At 43.1% G+C, this 14,712-nt stretch overlaps 2 protein-coding genes across 4 annotated transcripts in view; one reads left to right on the top strand and one right to left on the bottom strand.

The window, feature by feature from the left end:
* The first annotated feature begins 565 nt into the window (after positions 1-565).
* cc2d2a (coiled-coil and C2 domain containing 2A) lies at positions 566-12,541 on the top strand. Of its 2 annotated transcripts, XM_024279057.2 has the most exons (39): positions 566-638; positions 813-866; positions 1,016-1,096; positions 1,181-1,322; positions 2,390-2,481; positions 2,548-2,652; positions 2,718-2,798; positions 2,872-3,075; positions 3,149-3,305; positions 3,376-3,512; positions 3,610-3,741; positions 4,348-4,536; positions 4,605-4,711; positions 4,789-4,929; positions 5,042-5,198; positions 5,284-5,555; positions 5,885-6,062; positions 6,157-6,310; positions 6,405-6,552; positions 6,636-6,774; positions 6,857-7,060; positions 7,145-7,237; positions 7,304-7,395; positions 7,528-7,632; positions 9,355-9,522; positions 9,592-9,649; positions 9,718-9,827; positions 9,904-10,000; positions 10,073-10,171; positions 10,250-10,426; positions 10,578-10,592; positions 10,662-10,865; positions 10,937-11,026; positions 11,099-11,212; positions 11,293-11,427; positions 11,651-11,773; positions 11,846-11,904; positions 11,986-12,163; positions 12,237-12,541. In XM_024279057.2, exons 2-39 carry the CDS (start codon positions 861-863, stop codon positions 12,420-12,422), a joined length of 4,929 nt encoding a protein of 1,642 aa, XP_024134825.1. In that variant the 5' UTR covers positions 566-638; positions 813-860; the 3' UTR covers positions 12,423-12,541. The 2 variants fall into 2 exon arrangements, with proteins under 2 accessions (XP_024134825.1, XP_024134829.1); XM_024279061.2 differs by lacking the exon at positions 10,578-10,592.
* A 293-nt stretch (positions 12,542-12,834) lies between these two features.
* fbxl5 (F-box and leucine-rich repeat protein 5) overlaps positions 12,835-14,712 on the bottom strand; it is a 10,671-nt gene continuing 8,793 nt past the window's right edge. For both annotated transcript variants that reach the window (XM_024279063.2, XM_024279065.2), the window contains one exon: positions 12,835-13,630. In XM_024279063.2, the coding sequence (XP_024134831.1) occupies positions 13,554-13,630 (77 nt within the window). In that variant the 3' untranslated portion in view covers positions 12,835-13,553. The remainder of the gene's footprint in view (positions 13,631-14,712) is intronic.

The following is a 14,712-nucleotide window of genomic DNA, read 5'->3' as shown; positions in this document are numbered from 1 at the left end:
TAATAACATGAGATTCTGGGTATATGTTATAGCGCCATCTAAAGTTAAAAGGTTTAAATGATTATAGTTGACGGTGGCCTATTAATCTTCCCCTGGCTTAATTTGTCAAATTAGAAACAACGTTAACGAAAACAAACAAAAAGAAACAAACTGGAAGGGGAAGAAAGTGTTTTGGGGTGTTTTGTCGCTTCCTGAACACCGTAGTCTGGGATTTCCGCATTGCAGATGATTGACAGTGTTTTTGACGAATGAGAATCGTCCTTTTGGTTTCGTTGCATCTATCCATGGTAGGTTGAGTAGTAGTTTATATCGTTACTAGGCAGCGCTAACGGAGCTTAACCAATTTAGGTTTTACTGATGTACGCAGAAATCAGTGCTGTTTAAAAATAATTTAAATTAAAATTTGCCAACAGTTCTCCATAAATAAGTAAATAAATAACCGCCCTGGCTTCCTCAAGGTAAGTCGACTGTTTTCGCTCATTTTGAAACACGTAGCAAAATGATACGCAGTTGAAGTCGTAGAATTTAAGAAAAACTTTTCTATTTGGGTTTTTTTAAGCGAATTTCGAGAAAAACTGGAGAAAAAAAGGCGTAATTTGCAAGAAACGCTGGGGGGAAACAAAAAAGATGACCTCCAGGTACAGTTATGTTAATTATTTCTACAAAAACAGTAATGTCAAGGTTGGGATTGAATCGGTTTGACTCTACCAGTCCCACAATCTTTAGCGTGTCCCAACATGACGCGGGGAAGTCGTCCTCCTTCATAACACCCTAACAAGAGCTTCCTTTCTTGTCTGAACTGGACTCTACAGGCTTTGGTGTCGTCCGACAAGCCGAGCGTGAGGAAGAGGCAGACTGCGATGAAGGTTCACGTGTTTATGTGTCCTCCTCTGTGTTATTGACTGAATCAAACTTTGTCTCTGCCACGTTTGCCCGGTTCTCGTGTTAAATAGCAGCATGGAAGAAGGTTCATTCCAGATTTCTGTCTAAAAAGCTTCTTCTGATGTTTCTTTAGGACACTGAAGACAGCGAGGAAGACTCGGGAGAGACTCTGAAACGCACACTGAGGGCTCAGAGACAGAGAAGAAGGAGAAAAGTGCTTCCTTTGTTGCATTTCTCGGTCAATCGTCAGTCATTCCTGTGTTATACATACTTGTTGGCTTCTTTGTTTGTCTATTAGCTGCTTGAGCAGTCTTCAGTCAAGGAGTCTCAACATGATGATGAAGATGAAGAGGAGGTTTCTGCTGTTCAGGACCAAAGTGTAAAAGAGGAACCAGCTGAGAAGACGGTGGCTTTGAGGCCTCCATCTGGTTCTCGCAGAGGTTTGGAGCTTTTTCTGAGTGGTTTACACTTAAGTTAAAATGCATATTTCAGCCAAAGTTGATGGTCCAAATACAAAAGAGTAGGGGTGTGACAATTAACAGTGAATTGATTTACTGTATATAACTACAACCCAACCAGATCAATCTGTCTGAGCTAAGTTTGTCATTGAATCGACCTATTATACTATTATAAAATCATTTCAAAACAAAATAAATTGATTATATTGGAAAATATCACTTGGATTGAGGCACAGTAGTAAAAATGACAGAGCAAAAAATGATCAACCATCATTCCAGTCCAATGTGTGGAAACACTTTGAATTTACAAAGACGTGACCATACAGTGTGTTAAAATTATCTAAAAATGTTTCCCTTTTGTGTTATTTTGACATGGAAAAACAATAGTGGGCTATTAATTATTTTTTGCTTGTTTGTTTGTACACATATTTAATTTACACTTGATTATCTCGCAATAAATACAAGGAATCTGGAAAACTTCACCTTCACTGTTCAGTACCAGGTATTTATCTCTGGTTAAATTTTTGGCTAAAGATGTCCTGGATTCATTTTAGGTCAGTGAATCTGATTGTTCAAAATGAACCAATATTCTCAATGAATCATATCATCAACCACAAATCATGACATGAATCAAATCGTTAAAATTAATTGTTACATCCCTGAAAAATACATGTGTGATATTGCATGTACACACAATCATTTTTGGACTAGTTAAAGTGGATTTACTCACATTTGCTGAATCATAAATTATCACTTGAATGTTTTTGTTCTGATTCTTTTTTCAGGGTCAAAAGACCCCTTAAAAAGCCTTCTATTAAACTCACGTCAGTGTAGAATCAGATCATTTTGAAATCATTTGGCTTTGTCTCTGTCTAAGCAGACTAAGGAAATGATGAAAATATGGATTCATCATTATGATGCCTGCTTTCTAAATCATTTATAGAGGATCTGTGACTCTTTAACCAAAATGATCTGTTACAGCTTGCAAATGCAACGTGATGCGACGTCAGGTGTAAACACATTGTTTTACATGTTTTTTTCTATTTTAGGCTACTCCTTAAAACCTCTGCCTGTCTCCAGCTCTCAAAAGTTAGACACTTTTGTGACACGACACTTGGAGGAGAAGCTCAGAGCAGCAAGGGTATGCACACCTCATTTTTTTAAGGAAATGTTTTTTGAAACAACATATATGAATGTTGCATTCCAGTTTAAGGGGGAGAGTCTTCAGCAGGAAAAGGAGGTCTCTGCAGATCCAGCCAGCCGCCTCCAGAGCCTCAGAGGCAGAGACAGGGTAACACGCTTTGACAGAGAGGTGAGCAACTCCCCAAGTCTGAAATGACTGAACACATTCTCACATTAACCGCTAATATTTTACAGACTGATTCTGTCAAAGCAGAAGAAGATGATGTTTCTGTGGCTTTGAGCGCAAGGGTGAAGTTCAAAGAGGCTGCAAAACGAGTAAGTCTTATATCCTGGTGTTAAAAATCCTTTATTGTTCTAACTGTTTCATTGACTCTTTGTTTATTTCCAGGTAAACCAAGGCCTCCCAACTGCGAACGAGGCTTATAATTTCTTTACGTTTAACTTTGAGCCTGAACCAGCAGAAGAGACGGAGGAACTTAGACGGAAAAAACGTAAACAAAAAGAAACGACTGAGAAGGACAGAGATGAGGATGAAGGAGAAGAACCGGAGGAAGATGATAAAGAAGATAGTCAGGATCCCAATGAGAACCAGGTACCACACAGGCAGGGTTAGTTTGTGTGTGTGTGGAATCTTTGTGTTTGATAACACAGATGTAATGGCGTAGAGTGAAGAGACTCGTCTGGTTCCAACCGAAGAGGATTTATTCATCATCGATCAATCGGCGCGGGATTTCCTGGAGGTGAAGAAGGCGGAATATGTTGGGGTTAAAAAGCGAGCTGCGCGTGACAGCGAGCTCCTGTTTACACCGAGCTTCCGGAAAGGTACAAAAACCAGCATTAGATCATCTGACCTCACCCAGGACATCTCATAAGCAGCTTCATTTTGGTACAGCTCCAACTTCTGTGAAGCTTCCTGAAAACGTAAAGCCCCGCTTTATTGAAGATGAGGGTCTCTATGTGGGGAAGAGGCCCTCTGTGTCCTTCACCAATGAGACCATACTTGAGAATCGTCTGTTGAAAATGGAAGAGGTACGATCTGCTTCATTTGTGATTACCCAAACACATTGTTGCTTTACCTTCATTTATGTTTGAGTTCTTTGTTTTTTTTCTGTTTAAACCCGAAAAGGGGCTGGAGTGGTTTGGTGACGACGGCAGGATTTTGGCTCTGCCTGACCCCATAAAGGAATCATCCACAAGACCTCCTCTCTTCAGCATGGAGGGGGACCTGAATCCTGCCATACAGACGGTGTTTAGGAAGGTCAGAAATGCACCCTCTAAGCTATTCATGCGCTTACAAGGCAACCTCCAGTCAAAGTTTCCTTGTAGCTTTTTGGAAATAATCTCTGCAGCAGTTTGGTATTTGGTACTAAAGAGAAGGAAGTCCTCAGAGAGCACAGATGGAGGTCAGCATGTCTGTGATATATTCCAGTATGACAGCGTCTCACTGCAACAGTCATACAAACACAGAGAAGATGGCATTTAAACTTTCAAACAGCATGGTTTTACATATCTCTGCTGGAAGATCACAACATATTTTTGACCAAATTTAAAATGTAAAAATTCGTGTTAATGGTTGAAAAGTTACCGTAAATCAAAGAACATAAACACTGGAGCTCCGGCGTTAAAGGGTTAAAGGACAGAAGCAGATGTTCTCCTGACTCCTTAAAGAATATGGAGTCCTCGCTGTCGTGTTGATGCTTGTTCGTGCCAAATCTCTGCCATGCATGACTTTACAGCACTCCCTAATGAAAAAGAAAATGATGCCAAATATCTCATGCTTCACTGAAGCTGGTACATGCTCTTCTATGCTCATACGGTATGTCATCCTAATCATGGAGTGACACTTTGAAATTCCTTCAACCAGGCGCAGAAGTCCAAGTATGCTGCAGACCCTGAGGGAGATTACCAGCTCGACGTGGAAGTCTTTGGCTTGGTTTTCTCCCATCACCCACTCTTCAGCCGAGAACATGTCCTAGCATCCCGACTGTGTCAGCTGTATCACCAGTACCTCACTAGGCAGCAGAATAATCTCACCGGGCATCTCACTGACAAGGTAAACTGCACCTGACGTTCTCATAAGGCCAGTCAGAAGTTGTTGATTGTGTTTGCTCTCCATTACAGTTGAATGGTTTAAGGAATGCCCTTGGGAATATGATGAAGATCCACAGAGAGGAAAGCCTCACCCTGAGTCTGCAGCAGAGAATATCCGAGTACAGTCTGGAAGTCAGGTGAGCGCTCGCACCGTTTTGACCAGAAACGTTCTGCCGGCAGCGTCACAAAATTTCTCCCTACCCGAACATTGCAGGGACACCCGGCAGCTGCGAGACTCGGAGCAAGAAAAGGACAGGACTTTGCTGAAGAACATCATCAAAGTGTGGAAGGAGATCAAGGCCTTGAGAGAGTTTCAGAAGTTCACCAACACGCCTTATAAACTCCTCCTCAGAAAGTATGTCGGAGCCAAATCAATGATACTTGATAGTGAAGATGGATCACATCTGAATGAGATCTGAACAATTCTTCACTTTTTGTATCCATGTCATGAATCTGATGTGCTTCAGAGAGAATGTGGATCCAGCATCAGATCAGCAAGAGTACGAAGAGGAGATCCAAGCAGAAGTTATGGAACTGGAGGCAGAGAAGGAGGAGGACTATCAGAGAAGCCTGGCAGAGTACAGAAAACAGCTGGAGGAGTGGAAGCTCTGGAGGAAGAAGCAGGTGCTCAGCCAAAAACAAACTCTGTTCTTCAAGCAGTGGAGGAGTTTGTTCTCATACTGATTCGCCATTTATTCCCTGTTTGCAGAAAGCAAAAAGAAAAAAGAAGAAAAAAAAGAAGAAAAGCCAGAAACTGGAGGACACCACGGAAGACGAGGATGAAGAGCAGGAAGGGAGTGAACTGGAGGGGCCTGAAGACGGCCCCCCTAAACCACAGCCTCCAGAAAGACCAGACTTTGACGCAATCGAGCAGCAAGTGAAAGAAAAAGCATCAAAGATCCGCAGGAAACCAGGAGAGGCCGTCCTGATCCCCGTGCTGTCTGCATCCGGAAACATCACCGACAGTGAACTCTGCCCCAGGTGCGCTTTTTCTAGTCCATCACACGTGGAGCAAAAAGTATGAAGGGATTTGGGATCATTTCAATATTATGTATAATTGTTTTGTATTTAATCCTTTCTGTTGGTGGGAGAACAGACAGTTTGATGTTAGGGCCAAAAAGAAAACATATTTGGACTTAAAATACATTTAATTCATTGTGCTGATAAAAAATTAAAATCAGAAACATTCGAAATCTTGACTTTAAAACTGTGAATCCAGTGGAATCGTGGCTTGACTGAACCGTTACATCCCTAACAGCTGATGTTGTGACTCCTCTCTTACAAACAAAAATCTCCTCTCCTGCATTTAGGGTTGAAGTCTCTCGGAGACAGGAAGTTCTCAGACACTCTCTCTTCATCAAGATCCTGTGCAACGACAAGAAAGTTTCCAAAACAGACAGCCGTCCGCTGGGCACCGACTTCAGGGTGCACTTTGGACAAATCTTCAACCTGAGGATAATTACCTGTCCACAGAGCATTAACTTACAGGTAGAGGGAGCTGCTGCACATGTTTGATGGTTTGGCTGCAGTCTTGTAGGTTTCACTTCCCTCCCTGCGTGTCGGCGTTTTCTGTGCTGAGTAGGTCTTTGAGGACACCGGATCTTCCTCTTCCCTCCTGGCTCAGGTCTTCGTCCCGGCGCCGGAACCCTCAGTGGTGACGGGCAGCGCTTCATTGGAGGACTTTGAGTTCAGCAGCAACCAGAGGGTGATGTTTGACCACGAGGGGGTCGGAAGTGGTAAATCTCTTCGTTAGGGAATTTTTTTTTTATTGAACATTTTTTATTAAAAGTCACACCCACCGGGCTCTTTTTCCCTGTCTTGCTCACTCAGACGTCCCGCTCTCCTTCGAGGCCGACGGCAGCAACAAAGTGGTCCTGTTGACCTCTGGGAAGCTGACGTGCGGCGTGTCGTGGGGGGTCGGGGATGACGACGTGCCGCTCGCCCCCTCTGCTTCACAGCACCCTGGCGTGAAGCACAGGTACTCCTTCAAACACTGGGAGTCTGTCATTGAAGCTGCCCTCCTGCAGCAGGTTTTAAGTCAGGCTCCTCCCTGTGTTGCAGCGGCTTGGGTCACCTGGACGCTGTCACGAGCATCGGAGCCTCTGGACTGTACGACATGAAAAAAATAGGAGAGTGGGCCAAACAGTCCCGGCTGGACCCAAACGACCCAAAAAATGCCTCCATCATGCAGCTTCTGAAAGTGAGTTTAAAGCTTTTTTTTAACTGCTGTCGTTTTAGAAAAATTTATAGTAAAAAAAATTATATTTTTTTTTTTTCTCAAGGTGGCCAGCAGTGGAGAGGTTACGGCTCCAGAGTACTTCCGCCTGGAACATCTACAGGAGGAGTTTAATTTTGTGACTGACGAAGAGCTGGACAACTCCAGAAGGTTCCGCCTGCTCCGGCTGAGGAACCAGGGGGTCAAAGAGTTTCGTAACTACAAGTTTATTCCTGCACTCGAGAATGAGATCTCAGACAAGGTTTTCCAGGTCAGACCCCACAAAAAAGTGCAGTGTAAGAATGCCTTTGTCTACAACAAATTCCCTCTTTTATTCAGTTGAATATATTTTCAGGAATACGAAAGAAGATTAAAAGATGGAGAGACAGTCGACACTCGAGAACACTTGGATTCACATCGAGCTTTGGTGGCCAAATACCTGCAGAAGGTGAGCATCACTGTAAAGTCCTATTTGACTCCATGACAGCACCTTCATGTTGTCCTTTTCCCACAGATCCAAGAGTCCGTCATGAATCGGTTGCTTTTTGCCAAACATCGATTCCTCCTCTCGGATTTAGTGGTTGAAGAGGAGATACCGAGCATCGGGTAAATATGGTCAAACTAAAAAAACTTCGGATTTCACGGATTTTCCTTACATGTCAGCCACAAAATGCAGCCTTGTCCTTCATTCTGGCTAATCCTCCCTGCATGAACTGCACTTACTTTTCCTGTTGAAAGAAATAAAGTTCCAGTTCTACTTAAGGCAGAGAAGTTAGATAGCCTTGAACATCCACGTCAGAACGTCAGGGAGAGAGACAGGGCCGACGTGAATCACATGCTGAAGTAAGTACGACTCTGAGTTTGCTGTTGCTTTAGCCGATGGTGTCCGTTCCAACAGCGAGTCCTGGGTGGTTTTCTCCTCATGCAGACATTTAGAAAAGCATCAGTGAACTGTGGTATTTATTTCTGATCTATCACCAAAAATTCTTAATCCTTCAAAGTAATAGTGTTTTTTTCCTCGTGTCTGCTGCTGCTCCACAGTGGTGCAGGTTCTGGGTATGTCTTCAGTCCCCCCCCCCCATCCCCTGTGATTCTAGTTTGAACTGCCAGTGCTGTAGTGACCATAGACCTCGCTTCTGTCAGGAATTAGTGGGGCTGTTGTGTAAAAGTACACACTCTACAGGAAGGGTTTCGTTTGTCAGTTTGGGATAAAGGCGCTTTAAAACAATCCTCTGCTAGAAAAGAACTTCAAAGCTAAAAACAAAACAAGCTCCACTAAAATGCAGCGAGCAGACTTCACCTGGAGCATGACCTATGTGACTGTAGTGACCAGATTTTTAAAATATTTAAGCCTGCACGCAACATGGATGTGTGTATAAGAACAAGCTTTTTGTGCAGCGGTTCTGTATAGAGATAATAAACTAACCTCGATTTATGCGTGTATAATTCTTGATTTGTAACTCATACAATACTTTTTTGTGTAACTGTGAGTACCTGCAGTTGTATATTCACATGTACAAAAATTATTAAATTAAAAAAATACAATTTACACATGCACAACTAAAAATGACAAAAGCTTGAAAATAACTACACTCACAAATCTTTAAAAATGCACAAATCGCTTGTAACGCACACACAAAACCACATTTCTGCACAAATCTGATGTGAGACTTTTCATGTCTCCCAAGATATGTGCATAATTGTTAAATAATTGTGTGTCTAGTTAGTTTCAAGCAACTTTAATTTTAAGTTGTGCATGTGTAGATTGTATTTTGTATCTTCTTTTTAATTTTGTAATTTTTGTACATGCAAATACACTAATTTATGCACAAATTGTATTGCGTGAGTTAAAAATCAAGAATTACGCATACACAAATCCAAAGTTACACATATATAAAAAATTGCTCGCACACAAATCAGGAATAACGCACGCAGAAATCCAAGGTTGTGCACAAATCAAGAATTACACACACACACATCAAGAATAACATGCACAAATCCAGAGTTGCGGACAAATCAAGAATTACAGACACACAAATCAAGATTGATGCACGCACAAATCCAAAGTTACACACAAATCAAGAATTATGCACAGATCCAAAGATACGCACAAATTTAGAACTATGCACGCACAAATTCAAAGTTACACACAAATAAAAAATTATGCCCAGACAAATCAAGATTAATGCACGCAGAAAATCCAAAGTTACACACAAAAAAGAATTAAGCACGCACAAATCAAGAATTATGCATGCACAAATCCAAAGTTACGCATAAATAAAAACTATGCACGGACAAATCAAGAATAACGCACGGTCAAATCCAAAGTTACGCACAAATTAGGAGTTACACACGCAGAAATCGGGGTGAGTCTGTTTTCTCGCCATGGTTTTGCACATTTATAAATCTTAGCTCATGCTACTGAGATTTAGTGGGAAGTTTATTCTGTGACTGTTAAAGTGCAAATACCTCGAGATAGTGAGTACTGTTTGTGCTTGCAAGTATTTAAGAAGTTTTGTTTGATTTTTTGTGTTTTTCTAATGAAATATTTGTGTCCTCAACCAGGATTCTAGGAATCAACCTGTTCAAGCTGACCGAACCCAAGAGGCCACTGAAGCCTCAACGGAAGGAAAGGAAGAAGGTGACGGCGCAGAATCTGTCCGACGGGGACGTCAAACTGCTCGTCAACATCATCCGAGCCTACGACATCCCCGTCCGCAGACCCCAGAGCGAGTGAGTGACGCCAAAGTGGACGAGAAGGAAAGTGAGAATAGGATCAGACGTTTGTTTTCTTTATTTTAGCAAAGCTGGTCAGTCCTCTCAGCCGGCCATCCACGGCAGCGACTGGTACCTCAACCAGGTAAAACCACCTCGGCTGAATCTGCTCTGACAGAGTGATCCGTTACGCAGGCGTCTTTCTGTCTGCAGGTTCAGGTCAGGCCATTCGTGGAGGTTTCCTTCCAGCGCACAGTTCTGCAGACAACCACAGCCGACGGACCCAACCCCAGCTGGAATGAGGAGCTGCAGCTTCCGTTCAGGTTCTAGCCTTCATCAAATCAAAGCATGCAGCAGAAAGTGAGAGCATGCTGTGAACACTCTGGTTTGACTCCTCAGTGCTCCAAACGGGGACTACAGCACATCCAACTTGCAGTCGGTCAAAGACGAGGTCTTCATCAACATATTTGATGAAATGCTGCATGAAACTGGGGTGGTAAGTAGAAATATCGGCTTTAACTTCAGTTCTTGTGCAAAGCTGCTTTTCGAAATGCCTTTTGCTCTGCAGAACGACAAAGAGAGGGGCCCGTCGATTCACACTCAGGTGGAGAAGCACTGGCTGGGCTCCGTCAGGATTCCCTTCAGCACTATTTACTCTCAGTCCAGGGTGAGAGTTGGCACTAAAAGGTTTTTTTTCTCACATGAGAACGAGCTGGCGGCTGACCTTCCTCTCCTTGTGTGGCAGATTGATGGAACGTTTAAGGTGAACACCCCAGCTGTGCTGCTGGGTTACAGCAAGGAGCGCAGCCACGGCGCCAACAGCGGCTACGATCTGCTGCGAAGTGTGAGCGAAGGAGCGTTCATCACACTCTTCATCACCATCGAGCCTCAGCTGGTGCCTGGAGAGCCCGTTAGGGAGAAGGTGCGTCAGGTGTCACGTGCAGGATGGATTGTTTGTGTTTTTAGCTCCTGGTATTCATCCACTCTCCCTGTTAGCTTGTTTTGAGCATCAGCTCCATAATTTATCCTTGTCACTTCTTTTGCATTGTGTTCGGCTATCCTGCACGCACTAGATAAAGGAGCTGAAGGTAACAGCACAGGTAGAAAAAGGTGGACTTCCATGTTGCTCTGCAGTCACATTTAACCCTTTGCTGCAGTTCGACAGTCAGGAGCACGAGCGCTTACTGCAGGCGGCTGAGAAGTTTGAGAGGAAAGCAGCCAAGCGTTACCCGGACCGCCCCTGCATCACCACAGTCATAGACCTCAACGGAAAGACGGTCTTCATCACGCGCTACATCCGGCCGCTCAACCCGCCGCCGGAGTTCCTGGAGGCTTTCCCGAATAACCCTCAGGAAGCCACAGTGGGTTTGATCTTTACTGCATGTCTGGTAAGAACATCATTGTGTTGCTGAGCGTTGCGGTGTCTCCACAGACGCTGGTGGCCCGGTTCGTGTCCCTCATCCCTTCTCTGCCCGACCAAGTTTCTTTTTCTGGAGTCTGTGACCTGTGGACCACTTGCAATGTGAGCAAAGCTCTTCATTTACAGGGGATTAGAAGGATGGGGTCTTAAAGCACTTTTTTTTTTTTTTTTTAGCAATTCCTAACTCTTCTAGCAGGAGATGAGGAGGAACACGCTGTCCTGTTGTGCAACTACTTCCTGTCTTTGGGCAAGAGAGCCTGGCTAATAATAGGCACAGCCATACCAGAGGTCTCGTTTAGCACTAATCATTTGTGATTCATTATACGAGGGCGTGGATGGTTGTTTCCTGACGTGTCGATTGTTCTCAGGGATCCACGGCGTATGTCCTGACCCACGAACAGAGCCGCTACCTCATCTGGAATCCCAGCAGCGGTCAGTTCTACGGGCAGTACGACACCTTCTGCCCGCTGCAAGCCGTCGGCTGTCTGGTTGACGCTGACAACGTGAGTGAAGAGAGAGCTGCTGTGTGTCAGTTCTTTTCAATCTTTTAAAGTAATTTTTTTTAAAAAAAAGAACATTCCCAGTAGTGTTTTGATTATGATTATGAAGTTTTTAACCAAAATCCCACAACCTAAATGTTTAAAAAAGCAATTTTTGATGTTGATCTGAAGCTTCCGTTTCAGAAATCTTCAAAAAAAGTTTTGATTTCTGTGGTTTACTGCCCAGGTTTGGTTCAATATTCAAGAATATGCTTCTCCTATGAGGATGAGTTTTGATGTCTCAAAAAGGAAGCTTTGGAAACCCTTTTTCTCCGGGTCCTTCCCCCACCCGGGGCTGTCCAGCGTACAGGTTTGTCAAATATATATATTTTTTGGGAAGCACAGCTTCTTTTGTTTTATTTTGGTTCTATTCGCCTCACAGCCTGAGGAGCTGGTGTACAGCCGCACAGACGAAGCAGCCGCAGCCGAACTTCAGGACAGGTGAGTCACGGCAGCTCGCTCTGCGTCACTCTGTCCACAATTACAGCCTACCTGACACGAGTTTATCCCCCCACCTGCTAGAATTGAGAAAACTCTGAAGGACAAGATTATGGAGTGGCGCCCCCGACACCCAACCCGCTGGAACCGCTACTGCAACACCACCTTAAAGCAGTTCCTGCCCAAACTGGAGCAGAGCAGAGGGCAGGACGTGGCTGAGGGCCACCGCCACGAGCTGCAAAGGCTGCTGGGAGACTACAGGGTCCGAGTCACCGCTGCGCAGACACACACAGAATCAGTCGAAGCGAACACTAACAGGCACGTTTTCCCTCCAGATCTCCGGATTCCCGCTGCACATGTCCTTCTCCGAGATCCGACCCGTCATCGAGGCCGTGTACAGCACCGGCGTCCACAACATCCAAGGATCCAACGTGGAGTTCGCCCTGGCTGTGTACGTGCACCCTTACCCCAACAACGTTCTGTCCGTGTGGGTCTACCTGGCGTCACTTGTGCGCACATGAAGGACGTTTTGAAGTTATCCCCTTTAATTTAAACAGAAAATATTGTTTATACAAATCCATTTTTAAATATATTTTTTACATGATCTGTATGTAATTCTTATTAAACATTGGAGCTCCAATTTTTATGTTCTTTGATTCACTATAACTATTCAATTGTTAACACAATCAATATAATTCCAGTAGATTTTGAAGGAGAAAAGCGGCGTTACGCATTAATGGTTGAAAAGTTACAGTATGTTACAGATTTTGTGTTTAAGGTTAAAAACATTAAGCGAAAATAGAAGGATTTTTGGCATTTTACCTTGAAAAAAATGACGAAAACACACTTTTATACTAATAATACTGTTGTGTGAGCTCCGTTTGCACACAAACGTGCCCGAATAACTACAGAATCATCACAACGGAACAACAGCAGAGTGGAAATCTTTGCTTTATTTGTTATGGTTCCATCCTTTCTAGTCAAATTCATGCAAAACTTCAGAACAAGAAAAAAAAAAAAAGAAAACAGCTGCATAATGACAAAGCAGAAGCGCTTATCCACATGAAGGTGAGACTTCCCTCATTACGTCATCATCGGGGGGGCGGGGTGACCTCCATGAATTCATCGCCCTCTGGAGTGTATCAAGATACGGAAAAGCAAAAATTGTATTTGGGAACTAAGATTGGAAAAATTGTCAATTCCTATATCTGTTGAATTTTTTTGTAAAGAAATTAATTTTTGGAGGTTTCTGAACAGCATCTATCTTAAGTATCAGCTCTATGCTGATTAAACTGCAGGAACGGTAACAAAGTGAAGCAGGTTGATGTAAAAATCTACTTTTTTTGTGACAAAAACAGTGGTTCAACTACAGGAAACACTCACTGTGTTCATGTTTTTTTTTCTCAAAGCCCACAAAGAGACCAGAATGTAGACTTTGCTTCAAATCTACCATCACCCTGTAAGAATCTCCTTCTTTTGAGGAATATTTCCACTTAGCAGGTTTGCAAACAGAAGGAGCAACATTACAGTTTCATCAAGAAACATTTTTGAAGTGACACAAAATACAGCAAATGGTATTCCCAGGATAAAGTGCAAGAGTAAGGAGAAGTGACTCTTTGTTGTTTTGTGTTTTGGAGACTTGCTGGCACGGGTCACTCTCCGGAGCGACAGCAGGCTCTGAAGCCACACTGCAGGTTCTGGCAGCCGCTGGCGGTGTCGGCATGAGGACCTGGACAGAAAACACAGCGCGTTGGTCGACTTCATTAAGACGGGAAATAGGAACAAGTTGACTCTCACACCAACTTATATCATGAAACTGGAAAAAAAATCAGAGTGGCTCCTGGGAGAAATCCTTACCTCACATCACAGCAGCAGTGGTTATGTATGCTACAACACAATCTGAGCATGTGGGGTTAGTTATCGCTGTCTGAGCTGACACTGGGGGAAACAACTATTGTTCTTTTGTTGATTTTGTAGATTTGCCCGCTTAAAAAGAAACTGACAGTCTGTTGTCCTAATGGTAGCTTCCTTTGAACAATAAGATAGACATTTTATAAACTTATTTGCATTTCATTGAGGGGAATACGTATTTGAACCTTCTTGCTGGAGTGACTTAATATTTTTTTGTACAACCCTTACTATCAAACATAGAAGTCAGACATTTCCTGTTGATGAGCTTTCTGCTCATATCAGGTGGAATTTTGATCCTCTCTTCTTTATAAATGACTTCTAAATCATTCAGATTTGGTGGCTGTTGCTTAGCAACGCTGAGCTCTCTCCACAGGTTTTCTATAGGATTGAGGTCACTCCATGACCTTGATCTGCGTCTTCTTCAGAGATTCCTTGGTTGTCTTGCCTGAATGTTTTGGGTTGGAAGAACCATCCATGACCCATTTGAAGCCTCCTGGTTGAAGGAAGGAGGTTCTCACTCTGAGTTTGATGAGACATGGCTCCGCCTAGTGCTGTCACAAACGATTATTTTAATAGTCGACTAATCACCGATTATTTTTTCCGATTAGTCGACTAATCGGGTCATGCTCAAAGTGGATGTAAAGCACACATCTTAACCATCAATAGCTTTAAAGTAACTAAAAACTGGATATATTCACACTAGCATTATTGTAGATAGAATGTAAGCTGAATTTGGCCGCAAAAGATGCTAGTGACGATAGCTAAAGATGCAGATAGCCAGCTAAAATATTAGTTAAAGGGCAAATTAACTTAAAAAAAAGCCAAAGTTAGCCAGAGCAGCTGACATGTAGCTGAAAAATTAGCTAAACAAAAAAATAGCCTAAAAAATGAAAAAGCCCA

Source organism: Oryzias melastigma, linkage group LG4 (assembly GCF_002922805.2).
Source record: "Oryzias melastigma strain HK-1 linkage group LG4, ASM292280v2, whole genome shotgun sequence".
In the NCBI taxonomy this organism is placed as follows: Eukaryota; Metazoa; Chordata; class Actinopteri; order Beloniformes; family Adrianichthyidae; genus Oryzias; species Oryzias melastigma.
The sequence above is the reverse complement of the archived record's forward strand: the minus strand, read 5'-3'. Positions and strand labels throughout refer to the sequence as shown.

Coding starts and splice junctions, on each gene's coding strand:
- cc2d2a (XM_024279057.2), top strand. Junction 2,653..2,717: donor TAACACGCTTTGACAGAGAG/GTGAGCAACTCC, acceptor AATATTTTACAG/ACTGATTCTGTCAAAGCAGA. Junction 3,076..3,148: donor AGGATCCCAATGAGAACCAG/GTACCACACAGG, acceptor GTAATGGCGTAG/AGTGAAGAGACTCGTCTGGT.